Source organism: Tubulanus polymorphus, chromosome 6 (genome assembly GCF_964204645.1).
Source record: "Tubulanus polymorphus chromosome 6, tnTubPoly1.2, whole genome shotgun sequence".
NCBI lineage: Eukaryota > Metazoa > Nemertea > Palaeonemertea > Tubulaniformes > Tubulanidae > Tubulanus > Tubulanus polymorphus.
Genome location: NC_134030.1, coordinates 2,796,887 through 2,818,741, shown reverse-complemented (window position 1 = coordinate 2,818,741; position 21,855 = coordinate 2,796,887). Strand labels below are relative to the sequence as shown.

Genomic DNA, 21,855 nt, shown 5'->3' with positions numbered 1-21,855 from the left:
ACTAATTATATTATTCTATTCTATAAAAGCATTCAAAAAATTTATAAACAAATCAGCTCAACGACCTTGAAAAATCATCGGTTGCGCTAAGTACCAAAATGAACAATTCAATAAAATGTATTGTTCCCGAGGCTTTAAAAAAATTTGAAAATAACGAGGCAATGAAAAATAAAGCCAGCACAACGGTAAAAGATCGGCAGCATTTCACTGACTACCACTGACCAATTCAAACTTCTCGAATATGAGAACAATATACCGCTTTTAGTGTCAGACGATTCGTATTGCAAATTTATGTTTGACCATCGCTGACCAATTCTACTTCTTGAACAGGAGAACGATATACCGCGTTTAGTGTCAGACTAAAAAGGATTCACCATTGTAAATTCATAAATCGACCACACTGACCAATTCAAACTTCTCGAATATGAGAAAGAGTCACCACAGAAAAGATTATTTATTCGAAGAAAACTCATGGTAGAAACAACGATGAAATAAACAAACAGGGCCAAGCCCAAAGGGCTTCATTTGAATCAACCTTTGATTATTGCTAAAAACTTCATGAAACGATTGAAAGGTTTTAACGTGAATCATATTTATTTTCATACAACAATTATAGAAAATCCAGATAAGTTCCTCAACCACGATGACTGTATTTCATAATAGACCAACCATAATGGACGTATAAACTAAAAACTAGGACAATTTACTAATGTTCATCCTCATTTATCAAACTCTACTCTATTTTACGATAGGACCTTAATTAAATCGCTATCACATGAACCACTGAAATCTAACGGTGAAAAAGTTGCTATAAACTAAACTTTTAACAATTGAAGAGTTATAACATGATGATGAACATGTCGTTTTATTCCTATGACAACTATTATACGCCGCTGAATGACAGGTATTATACTCAAAGAATTTATCATATAAGTTCCTCATGAACAAACACGTGAAATGTTTAGGAAAAAACAGTTCAACATAAAAGCATCAATCTTGAGAGATAAAACTACGAATTCACTCTAAAAAGCTTAAGATTAACAAATCCATCTTCAATTTCATTTTAATTGACATTATTTTTATCAGAAAAATATAAATTTGCAAACTTTGCCTCTTCTTAACTCAAAGATTTTCAAACATAATAAATCCGCTTGAAATAAGTATTCTGACGTTTTTTCTTCCAGCTTTGAAAATAACATCAAAATAACATCATCAATAAAAAATCAACAATGATATTGATAATTTTAAGTTTATAACTGTTTTACATTCGTGTAAATTGTATCAACCAGATTTTATTCTCCAGAGTACCTCTAAAACAATTAATACAAAATGCCAGGTGAGTGCTCAAATAATTACAAGTTCTTCTAACATTTGGGTTCTATTTCAAAAACAGCCCAACCATGGGACGTATACTAGGACAGTTTACTAATTAACTCTGTTCATATATTCCTCATTTATCAAGGAACTGCTCCTCTATATTAGACAGGACCTTGATTAAATCGGTATTTTATGAACCACTGAAAACCGCAACATTGAAAAAGTTGCTATAAGCTAAACTAAACTAAACAATTGAAGAGGATATAACGTGAATGATGAACATGTGTGTCGTTATATTCTTATAGCAATTATTATACCTTGCTAAAAGCCAAATACTCAAGGAATTTAATATCATATATGAGTTCCTCATGAACAAACACATGATCTGTATTGCAAAAACAGTTCAACATAAAAGCATTAAACTAGAGATAAAACCTACAAATTCACTCAGGAAAGCCTAAGATTAACAAATCAAACTATTATTTCATTATCATTGATTATCATTATTTTTATTAGCAAGCTATAATTGTACCTAATTGCAGGCCAGCTTTAGAAAACATTAGATAATCATTCTTTCAATAAATAATCAACAATGATATCAGTGATTTAAGTTTATAGTTGTTTTAACATTCGTGTAAATTGTACGGTACCAATCACATTTTATTCACCAGAGTAAATGTTAGAAGAACTTGTAATTATTTGAGCATTCTACATTGGCGGTGAATATGTGAACTAACATATTACTCGCATGCCGCAGTAAGATTATGCCACTGATGGGTTAGTTCAAATATTCACCGTCAATGTTATTCATAGTGGCAGCACCTGATGATCTATTCTAAATTATTTAGTGTCTTTACTGTATATGGTATTTTTCTGTGTATGATGTATTTCAGACATCCTTATTCTATCAATTCTAGTCAGAACAAAGGTATATCATCTTTTCTTATCTTAAAACCCGACACCAGTCGCTTCTAGACAACAAAACTGCTACCGCGACCGTGTTAACATACAGATATTGGATAAATACAGTCTCCTTATAAATAAAACATGAATTCACCGTATTTTCTTCTAAATCAAAAATTACTCACTGGTCCGTAAATTCGATCTCCTCGTACAAGAAAAGCAAAAAACTATAAACAGAACGTTTTATTTATAAAATTTATTCATTTATTTTGGTGGTTTTTTGTTTGTGCCGAGCACAATTTATATCACAGTAAAACTAGTAATCATTTCACAGAACCGAAAGATACATTCATTTTTATAACGCGACCGATATATCTACTCCTGCTCAGATGCCACAGTATTATACACACGCACGCACACAGTGTTCAATGAAGACTGAAAATAATTACAGCAAGTTCAATCTACGAGCAATCAGGTTCAATAGATCCGCATTAAAACATTCCACGTACATCAAAATTTTGTGTCAGTCACTTTTACTTTATACTTTGCACAGCTTAACCTCGATAAATCAAACTCGAATCTATACTATAAAATAAGAACTGAATTCACAATCCCGAAAGAATCGTCCGAATCCCTGCTTAAAATAAACCATGGTTTTTCAGAAAGGACTGTATAGACATCGGGACCCACTGAAGACACCTAACTAGGGGCGGATCCAACCAACTGCCATAACTGCCTAAGAGGTACTCGTGGATGAACATAGCTCATTTTCGGAAATGTGGAAAGTTTAATTCGGCGTGCCCACAAATGCTCAGGTGCATCTAGAGGCGAAAAGGTTTTCAAAAATTGCCTGCATCGCGCTGTGCGATGCCGTGATACTGGACTTAGCAGTACTCCGAGGAACTTAAGCCGGATCCATCCCCACCTACAGGGTTTAACGACCTGGAGAAAAAGAAAACGTTACATTCCATGCATTAACATATACACGCCTCAGAAACAGGTCAAAATAGCATCATCGCCGCAAAGAGATTCAAAACAAAATCCATTAATTATCATAATTTAGAACAGTTAATCAGGAAATTGGTAATAATTCAGGTACGATATACGACTTGTGTTTGTGCTTTCTACGTTATAGTTAATTAATGAAACACCTTCTTACAACATCAGTTCTATGCATGCATTGATAACGTGAGCTAACGACGACAATACAATTTTCCGTTCTTTTTTTCTGCATTTTTTTAATACCGCCGATTGTCTATAACCTCCTTTATCTTATCGTTAATGAAACTAGCACAGGTAAAGAGTTGTTATTGAGGATGATATGAAGTTCGTTATAGCTGCCTTACAAAAAACGATTCAATTTATTACAGATACTACAATGCATGCTGAAATTCATTTTATAAAATACGTAGTCATTTGACCAAATATGTGCACAAAATTTGGCCTTATCCTAAAAGCAGGTATGAATTAACTGCCTGGACCACGCCTCAGACATTCAATGCACTTCCATTTTCTGATTGTCCACACTTCGTGTGTGTTCAGGATTTCACCAGAGGCATTTTTCATTGAAAATGAACCACAAACTCCAGACATTAGACGTTTTATCACCAAACTTTCATATGCTGATGGCCCACACTTCAGTAGAGACATTTATAATCTGAAACAATCTATAATCACGCGACATTGGACAGCTAACTTTCAAATAGCAATTACGCAGATTGCACGCTACAATAATCGTAAATGTCTCGAGTCTGAGTGGGTAGTTCCAGACTGCAGATTCAATGCTGCTCAAGATGATCATTTTTAGCATTCAATGGACAATAGTTAATAATACAATGTAATAATGCATCGATTCAGGATGTTTTTCGTGTTGTTTATATTTATCACTCATATTATTGGAAGACATTTTTTTTTTCTTTCGAATTCTGAAACGATATTAACAATTGATAGACCACGAATATACGGACCGGACCGGACCGGACTGGACCGAACTGGACCTGACCACCGCGTGTGTGTGAACCCTGAAGATGTTTGACTGATGTTATAAATATATGTATATATATATTTACTACTGGACGAATACTTAACAAAGTGATCAACGACAATGACATTATTTCAAATATATTTGACCACAATTCACACTAGTGTCAAATAGTGGAACCTTCGAACTATCAGCTTTAGCGAACCAATTATCTGGTCTGCTGGGCTAAGTTGCACAAACTCCAAAAATTGACAGAAATTTTTCGAAGCTCATCAAATCTTATATCATATCATATGAAAGCCATGACTATTCGCTACAAAATAACAAGCACTAGTAATACAAACTTGTCAAATTAACTGGAAATGAGCTGATTCTGTATTGTGATGAATGTGGAGTTTCCCTTAAATATAGTGATAGTCCTGAATGGGTTAAATCAAATCCTGATAAAATTGATCCGAATTAAGCAGGTTTTACTGTCGTATATATACGACCATAATGAGCTCAGACTGATCTTAAAGCTAAGCTTCAACTACGGATGTGATCTCTAAAGTAGTTGTAACGAAGGTTCCACTATAATGAGTTCGGGGGGGGGGGGATGTTCATATGTTGTTTACCGTATGTACATTCTAATATTTCAAATACACAATTGATACAACACACTGACATTGAATTACCGATATTAATAGTTTAAATTACAATGGGGTACACGCAAAACCAGCTAACCCGCCAGATGGCGTGACCAGCAGTAGGTCGTCCGGTGTCAAACTTGGTTAACTTACAATGAACTTTGAACTGGATTTTTAGACTCCCGAATCAATATATTATCACAGCACCCACCAAATATATAATACTTTCAATCTTCTACTCGGATATCGGTTTAATTTTCGTAAATAATTGATTCATTTAAGAGAAAAGTTCATTTAGATTTGATTGAAATATAGAAGAACGCGGACGACCGACGATCCACTAGCGACACCTGGCGGATCCTCGCCTGCCATAAGTGGAATCCTCGATTGCCACAGTAGCACTGCGAATACCCCATAATAAGTAAAGTAACCGACCAGCAGATTATGTTGATAGACGAGACACTTATTTATTTTACAAGCGCACGGTGCGTCGTATGACTGATTCACGTTTATCAACGAAATTAAGATTCGAATTTTTTTTTACACATTTATGAAAATGTTGTTTATTGAACGGTGCTGAACACCTCCAAGCGCTGATCATCAGTCAGTTCTCATCGGTAGGCTTCGTACAAATATCTGTAGAGAATCTTAAGTTCCCGGGCCACGGTTTCATAGACTGGGCATCACAAATACTTATAAATCCCCAACCAGGGCCCGGTTTCACAAAAAAAGTTTAAGCCTGAAACGGTTAAGTTTAAATTGTTGTCCTCATCGAAAACATGAAGTAACCAATGGCGATTACACCAAAAATTTGAGTTTAACTTTTTTGTGAAACTGGGCCCTGGGTATCAACCACCCATGGTAACAACAATTGACAAATTTCAAAATGTTGCCACGGATAATTTTGACAGGATTAGGATAAGAATTGCCACCCGCATCTATGAAACTCTGCCCTGTCTGTATATTACAGCGGGCCTGGATATTCCTAGCTAACGAGACCACTGCGTATATCGACTGCCTGCGTTGGTACTGACTAAATCTCTCGCGCCGCTGAGGTGTTCAATATTGCAGTACATTAAATGTAACACGAGCCCTACCTAGTATGGTACAACAATTGCCGGTATGATATAAATTAACAACAAGACCCTCGTCGTCGTAGTAGGACGACTGAATGTTTCAATACTCACTCACACACATGTACATATATAGAACTAGCTTATCTGCGAGCGCCGCCTATCAGTACCTGAGAGAACTATTTTCATTCCGCCTGTACCTCAGTAACCTGCGCGACTAGATTGTAGCGTCTGTTTCAACACCACATTCCCTACTCCATCAAACTATCCGATCAGATTTCTACTGTCCCGCAGTATATTTCCACTCTCTTGTGTTTTTATTTTTTCAGAAGTGATGACCACTAGCAGCAGCAGCAGCAGTACCTAGTGTTGATTATATTGATTATTATCCCGAGTGTATGTGCATCGTTAAGGTCGGTCACGTGACCTCCATCGGCACGGGACTGTCTTTCATGATGCTGACCATCGCGGCAGTCGACTCCAATAACGGGTCACTGAAAAATATACAATCGATTAGACAACTCTAAGTCCATTCGAGCTGAAGTACTTACTGGTTTTAACTCAAGAGTTTACTCAAACTCACAGCCATGGAAATCGATCCAGTGCTAGGTTTCATAGATGATGAAGAAAAATAGTCCCTAGGAATATTTTGAAGTCCGTCATTTATAACTATGGTTTCTCATTGTTACTATGGTGGTTGTCACCCAGATTGAGGATTTACCCCCAGGGATAACTTTGATACTCAGTCTATGAAACTAGGCCCAGGATTACTTACACATGCGTTGATGGCGTAGATACTGCTAATTTGAGTGAAGATGACGTTGATGATAACACTGATGATGATGATGACTGTTGTTGCGATGACGACGATGACGATGATGATATCAGTGTGTTGTTATTGTTGGCACCGGTGGAAGGCGGTGGATAGTTTAATTGTAGAACGGTTGCCGCCGGCGACGTAGAAAATGCACTGTTTTTATTACCTACAACAGATAAAACTCAATAAACACAAACAATATTTCAAATATCTGGTTATTTTGACGATCTTCACCCAAACTGGACAAATCCCTATATTTCATCCAAATAACAACCTAAATTTGAAATACAAATTGAGACTCAGAACTAGTTGAGTAACAATCTAAGCGAATTTGACCGTTTTTTTCAAACCAGGACACCCAAAATTCACAGATATTCCCCTGACCATTCACCCCAATTTCCCCAACTTGATTCTAAGATATCCTCAGTGAGGGCCGTTTCTAATCAAGAGGTTCCTCGTTGTGCCACTACTCGTCACCAGCAAGACAAACAAGACACCAAAAATTTTAATTCCCTGACATTTCAAGAAAAGAATTCCCTGATTTTCCCTGCAGGGAAAAAAACCCCGGATTTCAGCAAAAAACCCTGTCAAACATTCAGTACTCACAATCTAAATCCGTTCCATTCGAAAGCAGAGCTCCGCTTATGATAGTATTAGCACCGAGAGACAATGAAGGAGTCGACGACGAAGAGAACGAAGACGATAAAAGAGATGACGAAGACGCAGCTGTTGTAGTCGTAGTCGTAGTAACGGATGTCGTCTGCAGCAGTAACTGCTGATTAATAACGGCAGACGCAGCGAACTGAGCAGACGCGGAATCTAACGTGAATCTCGACGTCGGTTGAGACGAGAACGAATGTTCTAAATCGATCGACGAATCGATGTCCGACGTTTCGTAACGTAATATTTGATCCTCCTGCTCGCGTTTCATCTCGTATAGCTGTTCCTGATGCGTACGATACTGCTCGAACACGCTGTAATCCGGTGTTATAGGTGGCGATAGCGGTCGTACGGTCAGATCGTCGTCTAGGTCGTCCGGCGGTGTCCGTGGTCTATAGTGTAACCTGAATCAAACACATCATTTTTAATAAATAGCTAATCCACGGTGGCCACTATCTGGCCATTCACAAATTCGATGAGTTTCCCTAATTGATTACACCAAATCTTCTGAATGAATAAGACAGATTCCCGGGTTTAAAATTCATTCATTTTTCATTGAATCACTGAACATTGATAAAGAAACATGTGGTCGACAATTTAGCATTATCCAAAATTTCCAAGTTCTTAATGTAAAATCGGTCAAATTTCCTGTGTTGTCCCTGTTTCTTTCTGATTCCCTGAATTTTCCAGGTTTTCCAGGTCGGCGGCCACCTGGTATTCAATCTAAGGATCGAGAGCTCGTTGGGGGTTAGTTAGGGGTTTAATACGTACCATTTGTTGTCTTTGAGGTAGTTTGATAATTCAGTTGATTCACCCGTAGAATATTTACAATTATTATATAAATCGAGATCGTGTAATTCATCATCCCACGGTGTTGACTGTCGATCAATGATTATCCTACAAATACAAACACAATCAATCACACTCTCGTTTATAATCCGGCTTATTGAACTACGTGTCCGCGGTTCCCATCCGTTACTAACATAACTTCAAAATTTCCAAGAATTTCACACATCAAAATTCTTTTTATTTCATGGGTGATTTTTCAATCTTCCCAAAGACACACTCGCGTTTAATCCGGCAAATGAAACTACATGTCGAAGGTTTCCACCAGTTACATGAATTCTAAATTCTGAACTACTATTTCACATAACAAAATTCCTAACTATTTCATGGGTGTTTTCCCGAAGTCACACTCGCATTAAATCTGGCAAACGAAACCCAAACTAAGCGTCCACGGTTTCCACCATATACATGAATTCTAAATTCTGAACTACTATTTCACGTATCAAAATTCCTAACTATTTCTTGGGTGTTTTCCCTAAGTCACACTCGCGTTTAATCCGGCAAACGAAACTATATGTCGAAGGTTTCCACCATATACATGAATTCTAAATTCCTAAGTATTTCACACATAAAAATTCCCAATCATTTCATGGGTGATTTTTCAATTTTGCCAAATGGAAATTGGTCCTTCACCGACATACTCCACCGATGTCTACATTTTAGTGGCAACTGGTTGATCAAGAGATTTTCAAGAAAAAATGCCATAATAAGTTGTCCACATATGGCGTGTAAAACTAATTTCCTAAATATTGCCAAACCATCACGGATTAGTATGAAATTCTTGTTATTCCTGATTCCGCGGTACTGTGGGAACCAAAGCATGCCAGGTGGCTATGATAAACTATGGTGCGAGACACTTGTGCCAGAAAATTAGTCACTCTAATGATGATCAGTCACAGTGATTAAGAAAGAAGCTAAGAAAACTCTATTGAATAGCTCGACCAAAACCTGGCGTAAGTCTTGGGTCAGGGATCAAGCAATTTTGCTCGACCAAAACCTGGCGTAAGTCTTGGGTCAGGGATCAAGCAATTTTGCTCGACCAAAACCTGGCGTAAGTCTTGGGTCAGGGATCAAGCAATTTTGCTCGACCAAAACCTGGCGTAAGTCTTGGGTCAGGGATCAAGCAATTTTGCTCGACCAAAACCTGGCGTAAGTCTTGGGTCAGGGATCAAGCATTTTGCTCTCGAGTGAAACGACGAATGAAAGAAATGAAATTCACGATGCCTCGCTTACCTCCCACCTCGTCCGACCCTCCGTCGAGCGTAACCTATACAACGTGACCCCGGTAGAGACGCTAGTGTAAATCTATAACGTTTATCTCCTAGTCCTCCGCTGTCTCGACTATACCACGGCCAATTACCCTGTCGACCCGTTACAGGCTGAAAAATATAAACACAAATCATTACTGGATCTCATATCACAATATTATAGCAAGTTTTCATTTAATTCATTCGCGATTACAATTTCTCTACGAGTCACTTCTACCAAAGTTTATCTTAATCTGAAAGTTTCGAGATTTAACTAATTTTATTAATTAGACAGGTTCCAATTGAATATATTCTAGGAGCCGCTTCTATCGGTTCACAGATTACAATATTCCAGAATAGGTAGAGTGTATTCCGGATTATGAACTATCTACCGGTCGCTTTATTGAGTTTACATGCTATCAGTTATAGGTCGAATCACTGATTCTGAGTGTATTAAAGAGAATTCCAGAATCAGTCGAGACCAATCGAAACTTGCGCAGGTGCAGGCTACAGATCGATAGAGTTAGAATAAATTTGACTACTTACAGCAAGATAACTACATCCCTTTTTACGTTTAAATGCATAGATACCATCGGGATCATTCTCATCCTCGTGGTCTGATGGAGACATCGCCTACAAAACATATACATCAAATAAGAATTCACCTCGCCTTCATGGGTTGTGGCTAAGGGCCCTACAGATCAGACAGTCCTGCATATTAAGAGTTTTAAAGGAGAAAATTTTTCTAGGAAGCGTCTGTATCATTTGAATATCATAATTACTGCAGACTCCTCCTAAATCAGCATTGTTTATCTCGGTAAACCGGCAATTCGGTAGTTTTGAAACCAAATTTTCATTCTATCACTTCCTTAACTTGGTCTCTCATTTGGTAAGCGCCTGAACTGTACCGATTTAGACACAGTTTACTGCGCAAACTAGACAAACATTTCTAACTGCCTATTTCTCAAAATTGAAAGAGTTTTGGGCATTTTGCTCAAATCAAAGGAGTTTCAAGCAGCTTTAAAAACATTTTCTGTTTTGAAAGAGTTTTTTAAGATTAGCAATCAAGAAGTCTTAGGGACCCTGTGGCTATCGCGAAGTGTAACGAATGGTAACTCATTCAAATCCCTAATTTTTCTCTAGATTCCCTTAAGTGTTCCAGGAGAGTGACCAGTCTGAGCTGAGGGCTGCAGCTTTCACTGGAGATAACGAATGGTATCTTATTCAAATGCCAGATTTTTTTCTAGATTTTTCGGATTCCCGCAAGTGATCCAGGAGAGTGGCCTCTCTTGAGCACTCGCTGAGGGTTGCAGCTTTCCCTGGAGATAACGAATGGTATCTTATTCAAATGCCTGATTTTTTTTATCGATTTTTCTGATTCCCCGCGAGTTCCAGGAGTGACCGCTGAGGGCTGCAGCTTTCCCTGGAGATAACGAATGGTATCTTATTCAAATGCCTGATTTTTTTATCGATTTTTCTGATTCCCCGAGAGTTCCAGGAGTGACCGCTGAGGGTTGCAGCTTTCACGAGGTATAACGAATAGTAACTTACAGGTGATAACGGTTCATCATCTGAACTATAGACGTCAGTATGAAGCACATCGACCTCCTGATACTGAGGTAATTGAGTTGTCGATGAAACCGATTGCGTCGTGTGTTTATGTTTACGTTTTTTGTATTCACGTTTTTTCCTATGCGTATAACTGGTCGTATCTTCCTGCAAAAATCAATACACGAAAAAAATTTCATTTGTAATTCTATATCGCGACCGGAATTCTGTGGACCCGCTAATTCTACTTTCCTCCATCAACAGGGATTCAAATCCGATTAGTTTGCTCCGTATAAATAATCTTAAAGAGGCTGCATCCATTGTAAAGTGTATATGACATCGTTTCTGTTTAAGTAGCAAGGTTTTTAAGCCACGTCCAAAAATGCAGAAACTTTAGCTTAATTTTGGTGTGATCTATATCTGGTAGTGGCAGCAGATATTAATTTTATTAGGGGTGGCTAATTTTGAGAGGGATGGATGTAAAAACGAAAAGGAGTGGCCGCCCCTCTAAACCATGTCGTGAACACTGCTGATGGCATCTAGAGACTCCGCCAGTCACTAACCCATGATTGATTAGCCACACCCCTTTTTGAAGGAGCCGAACTAGGCACTGCACTTATGCATGTTATCAGGGCTCATCAGGCGATGTTCATACCATCAACAGGTTCGAATCCCTGCCAATGGAAGATGCAATTATACGACTGATGAATTGATAACGTACCCTGCTGGTCCATTCTCGACTGAGCGCGTATTGAGTTTGAATCGCTTGTAGAAATGAAGGCATTTTATCACGTTTTGCCAACGCTTCTTGTAACAATTTTCCATCCCAATCTTTCTGTTGATACCTGTGAATATGATTAACATAATACATGGGCGCATTTCATAACATTCATGCATGAAATTACAGAAGGTTTAAGACCAAGAATCCTCAGATTTCCTGGTATTTCCTGATTTGCAGGAACCCTGTTAAGAGCTTCCAAGATTAGGTTGCTTCAAAGTTAACCACCAAATAAATAATATGCTGTGCTTAGGCTAAAAAAAATTGATACCTTGTTTCTCCGCTCTGCTCAGCTTAAATGTTGACCCGGCCGGCCGCCTATCTACCCCATACATTACTTTTTTTAAAATCGTGATCAATTTTACCACAACAGACCCGGCCGCTATAGAAATGAACTGTTTATAAATTTTATCATATTTTACTAAAATGACCCGGCCGCTGCGGAGAAACAAGGTATCATTTTTGTTTAGCCTTACGACAGAGGTTTTCAATGTTACTTAGTCAACTACTATTCACTGGTTAACTCGAATCAACTTTTGAACAATTTTGCCTAGAGTCTGTATTTTAGGGGCTGCATTTATTTGCGTACCTGGTATCAAACACCTCTATTGTTAATTGTAACAATTCTTTCTTTGATTTTTCTCTGCGTTTGATCATTTCCAGTAACGTGCTGTAAATTAAAACGAAATCTGTTTAAAAACGGCGCATTATAAGAATCGTACACATAAGATACAGCACTCAGTGACCCAGCGGAAAATCTATGGATCAAATTCAACATCAACCCTCGGAGTTTATACCGACCCGACAGTTTCTTAACCTCAAACCAGAGAAGGGAACGAAAGTCTTGTCCCGACATAAAATTAGGCTTTTCTTTCATTTTGTATCAATTTCGAGCTAACAACGGTTTAAGCTAAAACGAGGACGCGCGATGGTCGGGATGAGTGAGAGGTTTTAGATACGTACACAGCGCGACTCAGATCTCGACGTAATTTGAGCATTTTCTCGTACGACACTTCATCGTTTTTACGATTCTGAAATAAATATTCAAGCAACAAACTGAGAACAGTTCAACCAACTCGTCATTAATGAATCCTTGTTTTCATTCATCGCTTAACATATCTTTTAATTCATCACAGTTTGACAGTTTTAGAGAGTTATCTTCAGTCATTAATGAATCCTCATTCGTTTAAGAGTCGTTCTTTGCTAATCAAATCTTTTAATTCATCATAGTTTGACAGTTTTAGAGAGTTAACTTCAGAGAAACTACAAGTAACAATTCATGAGGCCCGGAATATGGGATCTAGATAAATCTTCGAACTGTCAGATATCATCGTAGGGGGATTATTCAATATCTTCACTTCAAACTGAGAATACATCCGTTAATCTGTCACACCTGATAATTCACCTCAGGATTGATTTAAACAGGGTCCCCATATATCTGTAGTTCCCGGATTAGGAATTTTCAGTGAATTTCAAAGTAAGAAAATTTCATTATTCAAGAAAGTGTCTTCATCACTTTTATATCCCAATTGCTGTCCACTCCTCCTGAATCAGTACTATTTATCTGAGTAAACCGTATGAGCAAATATCTAAAGGGGTCATTCATTTATTACGTACGCATTAGGGGAGGGGTCAGTGTAATTGTGTACTGTAATGCTTAATGTATATGAAAAAATGGCCAATTTTGCGTACAGAGGGGGATTGAAAAATTCAAATTTTATGCTTACGTAATAAATGATTGATCCCGTACTATTTATCTGAGTAAACCGTATGAGCAAATATCTATCATTGACAAAAGCTAAATTCTGTTTCTAATTCCGTAACAGCGTAAGAGGAGTTACAAGCACTTTCAAAAGCATTTTTAGTTTTGAAGGAGTTTTCAAGGGATCGAGGAATTGTCAGGACCCTGTTTGTTATCGAGACGACGATCGGTTTAAAACCTACCTTTCTAGTCTGCATTTTCTCCGTTCGTCGTCGGAAAGCGACGTACGGATTATTCGTCGTCGAACCGTCGCGTTTTTCAGTTTTAACCGATGGAATCAGAGGTTGTTGCGTACGCAGACGTTTGTTTAACCAGTAATCGTAGACGGCGATTATCAAATCATCGTCTTGTTTGAGTAAGAGTTTCGCCTCCTGTAGCGTAACGACCTGCTGACCGCTACCCTTCTCTAAACGGTCCATCATCTCTTCGAACTGCAGCGCTTTGATTTCCATCTTTTTCGATTGTTTGCCGACCCAAACTTCGTCCTCGCTGTCCATGTCGTAATCGGGAATTTCCTGTTCCATTCCGAACGCTGAAATACGTTTAGAATAATCGAATTAACATTTTTTTTAGAATCTTCTGGAACACTCCACCAGGTGACGTGACAAGTCTCAATTTAAGAAGGTCCGGTGCCATTGGAATTTGACCGTTTACCTGATTTACTACCTATACATTCCAGAGCGATAGTCAGGGCCCAGTTGCACAGTTGTGACTTAAGTCTTAAATCTTAAGACTGATCTTAAGTTGTTAGATCGAGTCTAGAACTTAGTTGGTCTTAGACCAGTCTTAAATCTAAGCCATGACTATGCAACTGGCCCAGGACTAAAGCCCCAAAGAGGTTTTAAATCTTAGAACTGGTCTTAAGTTGTTAGATTGACTATACGATTAAGTTGGTCTTAGTCTGGTCATGACTATAGAACTGGCCCTTTAGAGAGATCTGACCTTATCCACTTTCGATGATTTTAATAATATCTGATCCTGGATCTAAGGACCCAGAAGCGCAATATCATTTTTAAGTCTCCAAAAAGACCAAAGATTGATCGTTCAACAATTCTTTTATTGAGATTTCCGGAAATGGATAATTACCCTGGACATGTATGAATTGTTTAGGCTGTTTGAAATCATCGGCATACAGATCAGAGGAGACTCGCGACGTTTCAGCTATTTCGGGTATCGGTATAACCAATGCCTCAGCAGTTCCATATACCTGCTGCGCTGATAACGCTCGCTGAAGATGATGTTCCTGAAAAAAGATTTAAATAATCATTAATGAGGGTTTTTCGAATATGTTCCAGTAGCGGCAGTCGATGATTGCGATCTACCAGGTGGCGCCAGTGCGCGTTTGGTCAACAATTTTTTCACAGATTCCATAATTTTCTCAAATTTTAAGCATGATGAATAATACTTGTGCTTTATTCAGACTACTTTCATCTGTGTCGACCGAGGATTGCATTTTTCAATAATAATCTTTCCATAATTTTTCAGATTCTATGAATGATGAATACGTTACGATGATGAACCTTGAAACATCAATCAGAGTTTATTGAGGCGTGCGATTTGCCTAATTTCTGATGCGGGAAGCTATAAGGCTAAACAAAAATGATACCTTGTTTCTCCGCAGCGGCCGGGTCATTTTTGTAAAATATGATAAAATTTATAAACAGTTCATTTCTATAGCGGCCGGGTCTGTTATGGTGAAATTGATCACGATTTAAAAAAAAGTAATGTATAGGGTAGATAGGCAGGCGGCCGGGTCAACATTTAGGCTCAGCAGAGCGGAGAAACAAGGTATCAATTTTTTTTGGCCTAAATCCTAGTTAAAATTTAATCGTTAACCAACGTAATTTTGCCATGCACGCGAACTATCTAGCAGGAAGATTGGTGGTGTATTCAATAATGGCATATTAATTACTAATTGAGGTTAAACTTGAATTGATTACACAGTAAAACAGTGTCACAGTCAAACTGTGACATAGCTGTCATAGTTCAGTTAGGACGATCATTGTGTTTTACAGCTTCTCCGAAAAGAAACGAATCGGAGAACGCCAAAATCATGACTGACAACACCGAGTTGACAATCAACTACTGTTGATGGGTAAAGGTCAGGGGCCGGTTGCTGAAAAGTTGGTTAGAGTTAACCAGTGGATAGTTGATATGGTGACAATTGAAATTTCATTGTTACTATGATATTTAACGGCTGGTTATCTTTAACCAACTTTTGAGCAACTGGCCCCAGTCTTTCAGATATCTTTTATTGAATATTAGGACCCTGTCTATCGCTGGATGTTTAGCTGAGGTACAGTGAACTGTTGTTGTACTGAGCCACGTGCTAATGTTTTTGTTTTCGCGCTGGTATTTTTTAGGTCAAAGGTTGCTGGAATGACGTCATCGGTGTGGACTTTACGATGACGTCACCGGGACACTAGTCACGTGACGCGATGGTTTTTACCGCCACGCACAATTAAAGGGGGTTCATTTTCGGCTCCACGCGAATATAATTAAAAATCTATTCGAAAAATACCCCGGGAAGCCGAAACAACGGACTGAAATCGGTGCATTAGGCCCGCAATCGATCGCTCAGAAAATGGCGTCGCGGCGATCAAAGATGGCGGCGACGCGCACCTGCCAATTCAACACAAAGAAAACCCACCGTTTCTTCCTCTTTCTCCATCCCGGTAGGCATTTGAGGTACTGCACGATTTATGGCTGCAAAATCGGGCAGGTCCGGGATCTCTGCCGACTTGTAAATCGGCATCGGTTTATTGCTATCGAGGGCTCGCGCCCTGAAAGATAGCTTGCTCATCTTCTCGGCGAGCTCGTGTGACCTCCAAATATGCTAATGAGGAGACAACGCCTCTCAATACGCCACGTAACTAATAAACACGCGCCAATCTAAGCGCTTTATAGCGGCTACTTCTAGCCGTAAACCAGTCAGTAATACGTAGTTTGATTCCGATTTCGATAAATCGTCGCCAACATCGTAAAATCCCCGCTACATTTCGAGTAATACGTCGGCAAATGCGAGATTTTTTCTACGGAATTTCGCATCCATCATGGCGGCCGCTGATCGTCGCCAAATAGCCTTGCCCCACAATGCATAGCGCGCAACACCGCCCCATAATCCCCAGCGCGAGAAACATAAACGTTTACATTGCGCGCGCATCTTAATTAGTCACGTGATATTTTGATTAGCTGTGTAGAACATGTGGCATTATTTACAAAAATTAAAAAATATATTTCATTGTTATTCCATGACCTTGTTTGTTTTGTTTGTTTGCTTGTTTAACTGAACGTTGAATTTCCACACTTCATTTTATTAAGTGGGCACCATTTTAACTAGGAAAATTTAAATTTGATACGTCGAGTTATCCATTAAATTAATTAAATACCTCGATACATTTATCTTTGTTTTGATCGATTTCCCCCTTTTTTTATAACTCAACATAAGAAATCCGAAAAATTTTTCTATTTAACTAAGTAAGGATCAAAATCTAGTCGAGCGGACATTCTTTCACTAATTTTCTCTCGAGGTTCAGCCCGCCCAAGCAAGGTGAGGTTTATTCGGTAAATGGTTTGTTGTCAGTTTCTTTTGTGTTCTTTTATTGCTGTCTGTCCCATGTAATCTCTGTAATTGAGCGGACTCAATAAATTTTGAATTTAATTGAATCGTACAAAACTCTGGCATGCGAGGAATAATTTGGTTCTCGTTCCGCTACTGAATAAATTCTCGGAGCCACCCTTTGGCGTGACAGGTTCACGGGCTCCACGTCCTTCCTTGACAAGCCTACCCAAAAAATTTTGATATTCCCGAACGAAAAGTCCGAATTTGTAATAGAATACATTTGCTATCAGGCGATAACTGTTATTAGCAAGGTAAAATAGATATCAGTGACTTTGATATTGTTATATTATTAGCATGACAATAATCAGTGAAATAAGTATAGGCCAAGTTTCTGGTACCTTGTAGTAGCTAGAAGCTACCGCCGGTGTACCGGTAACAACAATCTCAAAGACCAATAGAATGTCTGTCTTGTGAAATCGCTAGACTTATCAATTCTTTTTGCTTTTAGTTCATGCTTGTTTACTCTCTGGCCAGTCACATTCTCAAGCCAGTGACGTATATTAAATCATCGTCGAGATGTCAAAAAGAAAGGTTGTAATAGTACCCGGTAATGGATGTGGTGATGTTGAAGATTGTAACTGGTGAGTTTTTAATTTCGGATATCATCAACTGTTATGTTGAATTTATTATGTCTAATGCAAGAAGTTTACTACCAGAGGCTCTATTAGCCTCTTTAGGATGTTATCATTGGGGAGTACCCCGCAAATAGGGGATCCTGCCATATGAGTCAGTTGTTTTACTCTTATTTCCACTTCAGGAACAACTGAAGGTGTACCTTGGTGTCCCTAATGATTTTGTCCCTAATTAATTTTGGGTTATCAAGTGAAAAACTCGGGGAATTTGTAAATGGGTTGAAAGTGGCGACCTTGCAGCCTATGTATCAATTTGCATAAAAAGTTGATAAACTGTTTGTGTTTTTAGGTATGGATGGCTTAAGCAGAAATTATCAGCGATTGAAGTGGAATGTCTACTTCACAACATGCCGGATCCAGTAACCGCTCGTGAGAGTATCTGGATACCGTACATGCGCGATACATTGAAATGCGACAAGGATACTATAATTATCGGTCATAGCTCCGGAGCGGTCGCCGCGATGAGATACATCGAGAAATATAAAGTGTATGGCGTAATTCTTGTGTCTGCGTATCTAACCGATCTAGGCGACCCGACGGAACGCGAGAGTGGATACTTCACGCGACCGTGGCTGTGGGACCAGATGCGGGAAAACTGCCGTGACATCGCTCAGTTCGGATCGACTGACGATCATTTTTTGCCGTGGTCCGAGCAGGAAGAGGCGTCGATTAATTTGAAAGCGGATTTGCATAAATTCGACAACAGAGGGCATTTTATGAACTCTCGATTTCCTGAACTTTTGAAATTAGTTAAGAAGTATCTTCAGTAGGTAAGAGCGTTTAAAATACAACAGGGTTTGAATTGAGTCCAGCAAATTCTGAAAAGTGCGTACCTTTTGGTAAAATTTTACACAATTTTCAGGTTAAATGCTGAAAGTGCTGATGAATATTTACTTTTTGGGCTCAAAGTTATCGCATGACATTCTGAAATTTCTGTCTATTGTGTCTTTCCAGTTAAAACTTCATCATCCATTTCGAAAATTATGAACTTGTCTTTCAGGAAAAAATACTGACTTTGGATTAATGAAAATCCTGAAAGTATTATCATTAGCTTCAGTGGGACTGTTACAAACCCTGATGTGTATGTGATATTTGATGTATTTTATTTAGTGTTGAATAAATGGGAGTTAAGTGTAAGAATAGACTTGATAATTTGTCATGTGCGTTTATAGAGCTGGTCTGTGAATGTACAGTGCTGCGCCAAACATTGAACTAAAATCTGAAGTTGTAATGGAGGGAGAATTGAACTAGGGTTTGTTCAACACACGCAATGTCAATACTTTATACAGCAGGTTATTCAATATTGAATGATACATGCACCAGAATATCTTTTAAGGAGGAGCCTACAGATAAGGAGGCAGGTTTCCATTAAACATTCCGGTTTAGGAATAGCAATTCCAGATTACATTACTCTTCTGACCTATCTAGGTTTATTATAGATTATGCTATTGCAGAATAGGTAGACAGTATTCTGAGAGAGAATTCTAGAATTGGTAAAGACCAATCAAAACCTGCCTTAGATAAACCTGCAAAAAGGATTGAATGATGATGCCCTGTGTATGTATTTCTACCCTTTTTCCTCCAAATACTCTGATGGGAATCCGAACAGTCCCCCTTGCTCAAGAGCTAAAGAGTTAGGTTTTCTGGGTAAACCCAAATATTGAGGAGATTACGGAAGGAAATTGTGTATGTAATGAATAATGATTACAGGTCATGTGAATTATGTTTTATATGAGTGGCATTCTCAGATAATGGGATTCGTTCCATTAGTGAATGAACTAATTGAATCTTCATGTTCTCATGTATTTAATGCTGTCGTCTGCTCTCAAGCAGTTAACACACTATTGCACCAGTGCATTCCCCTCCTCGCAAGATGTTTTTAAAAATGCATTCCTTTTCAACAGAAATACACTGACAAACTATGAGATACCTGTTTAGATTGAATGTTCTTTTTCAGCAATTATTTTCTGATTTTTTTGTGTGAAATTATTTGCTTTTTTGACATTCTCTGATATTGTTGGTAATAGCTTGACATATCCTATTATCTTTTCATAAAAGACGTCGTTTAACTAGTTCGACTAATATTTCTCTATTTAGGAATCGTATTTTCTACCTACAGGTATCAATCTGGCTCGTGGGTGCTACCCCCCCCCTCAGATATTCCATATTATCTTCTATTTTCAATTGAAAAATAAATAAACTACGAAGACCAGACTTTATGTATATTCTATCAATGAACTAAAAAAAAAACCGATCATCTCACCTTCACTCTACAACGATGAATAGGCCTATCTGAAGGGAAGGTTTAGGGCTGAAGATTGATGCCTGTTTGACTTCTGAAATATGAATTCAGATATCGAAGAGTTAAGCGAGGTTAACAGTACGGTTATACCGGGTAACCATTCGCTTATTATTTATGGTTTGGTATGGAATTGTTATCGGTCATAGATATGACTGCTTCGGCTGGAATTAAAATCATAAATATTGATATATAAAACAATATGGTATGACTGTTGGTGTGTGTGTGTGTGTCGACTGCAGCACAGTCTATCTCCTCATTGGTGGTTATGAACAGTGTGTCTCTGCTGTGCTCTTTACAGTTATTAGTTTGTCCCGTTGTAGGAGCTCGACGACGACACGCTGCACGCACCGCGCCGTGCTACAGCTTTCATCGAGACAAATTCTCAAATCTAACCTAAGGATATTTTGATTATTTATATACGGGGTAAGTAAAACAAGGGCATGAAATTAAATCAAGACCCAGGTTTATCGATTAGGGTTCTTCTTACTGATCAGGGAATTTTGGATTAAATTTTCCCTGCAGGGAAAATCAGGGAATTCTGACTCCTTTCTTAAATAAGCAGAGAAAAGTTTGGAAATTTGAATTTTCGATGTCTTGTTGTCCTTGCTGATGAAGAGTGGCACGAGGAACCTCTTTCGAAGAAACAGTCCCTACTGAGAATTTGATATAATTCAATCTGGGAATTTTTGGTCGATGGTCAGGTGGAAATATCAGGGAATCTTGTATTAATCCTTGAAACTAATTTTACCGCGACCAATTTTCAGATTTATAACTATTCATTCTGAATAATTGAACAATATACGATCAATTTTGTAGTTACCATGTTTTGATACCGTATTTGGGTTAACTTTCAAAAAACGGTCGATAAAGTTGGTCTTGAGAATGTAAAAACATTTGATTGAAAATATTATACGTTCACTCGTCATATTGTAATGTTTTCATTCATTGTAAAGGGAATATTTTTTGTTATCTATAGATCTTTTATGCCGCATTTATTTTCTGTGTCAATTCTCCTTATGAATTTTTTTACAATACAAAAATTATGTGTATTGCTGAGTGGAACCTCGTTTCAACAAACTTCAGGGTCCAGTTCTGCAGTTCTGAGTTAAGATTTGACTCTGAGTTAACTCATTGAAAATGAACTAACTTTAACTCAGAGTTAACTCTAACTCACACAACTGTGGAACTGGGTCCTGGGCATCAGAAATTCCGATATCAAAACCGGTATAGTTTATTATATCTCGATTGATAAATTACTTTGCTCTGTTTATTATGACAAGGTTTCACTCTCATTTCGTTTGTTTGATACAGTATTGTTTTAATTCTTTTACCCTTGTGCATTTTTGCTGTTGAATTTTTGTTCGCATGTTCGTGCTTTTATATTATAGATCTTCGTTATTTTATGTTCGCATGTTTTTCCTTGTTTTTGCATGATTGAAATAAACGAATATGAATTGACAATGAAACTTAATAATTTTAGCGCGTTTTATCGGTTTTATAAAACGCTCATTTACGCGGAAAAAATGTGTATCGGTTTTATGTACGTGTGGAATATCGGCTATAGAGGTTTAATACATTTCTAAAAATATCTACCGTAAAGATACCATACGGCTTCACAGCTCGGACATTGACCTGGAAAATTCGGTGAATCAAAAAAAAAGAAAATCTAGAAAATTAGTCATGGAATTTGGCAAAAACTTGGAGACTTGAGAAATTTAGATACGCTGTTGACCACCCATTA

General features: G+C 38.1%; 2 protein-coding genes across 2 annotated transcripts; one reads left to right on the top strand and one right to left on the bottom strand.

Annotated features, from left to right (window-relative positions):
• Positions 1-4,773: 4,773 nt before the first annotated feature.
• On the bottom strand, positions 4,774-16,417 carry LOC141907089 (enhancer of polycomb homolog 1-like). Its single transcript, XM_074796660.1, has 13 exons — positions 16,209-16,417; positions 14,645-14,801; positions 13,741-14,090; positions 12,760-12,827; positions 12,386-12,466; positions 11,740-11,863; positions 11,022-11,186; positions 10,017-10,103; positions 9,457-9,602; positions 8,149-8,274; positions 7,324-7,781; positions 6,676-6,883; positions 4,774-6,394 (listed from the first exon to the last, which is right to left on the bottom strand). Exons 1-13 carry the CDS (start codon positions 16,359-16,361, stop codon positions 6,319-6,321), a joined length of 2,199 nt encoding a protein of 732 aa, XP_074652761.1. The 5' UTR covers positions 16,362-16,417; the 3' UTR covers positions 4,774-6,318.
• Positions 16,418-17,289: 872 nt separating this feature from the next.
• Positions 17,290-21,483, top strand: LOC141906823 (serine hydrolase RBBP9-like). The gene is made up of 4 exons (XM_074796227.1): positions 17,290-17,431; positions 17,629-17,761; positions 18,102-18,582; positions 20,435-21,483. Exons 2-3 carry the CDS (start codon positions 17,697-17,699, stop codon positions 18,580-18,582), a joined length of 546 nt encoding a protein of 181 aa, XP_074652328.1. The 5' UTR covers positions 17,290-17,431; positions 17,629-17,696; the 3' UTR covers positions 20,435-21,483.
• Positions 21,484-21,855: the final 372 nt, after the last annotated feature.

Excerpts from the sequence above, each read along its gene's own strand:
- LOC141907089 (XM_074796660.1), bottom strand. The coding sequence starts at position 16,361 with ATGAGCAAGCTATCTTTCAGGGCGCGAGCCCTCGATAGCAATAAACCG. Across the intron at positions 11,187-11,739 it reads GTCGAGAATGGACCAGCAGG|GAAGATACGACCAGTTATAC; the intron begins GTACGTTATCAA and ends TGATTTTTGCAG. Across the intron at positions 6,884-7,323 it reads GAATGGAACGGATTTAGATT|GTAATAAAAACAGTGCATTT; the intron begins GTGAGTACTGAA and ends TATCTGTTGTAG.
- LOC141906823 (XM_074796227.1), top strand. The coding sequence starts at position 17,697 with ATGTCAAAAAGAAAGGTTGTAATAGTACCCGGTAATGGATGTGGTGAT. Across the intron at positions 17,762-18,101 it reads GATGTTGAAGATTGTAACTG|GTATGGATGGCTTAAGCAGA; the intron begins GTGAGTTTTTAA and ends TTGTGTTTTTAG.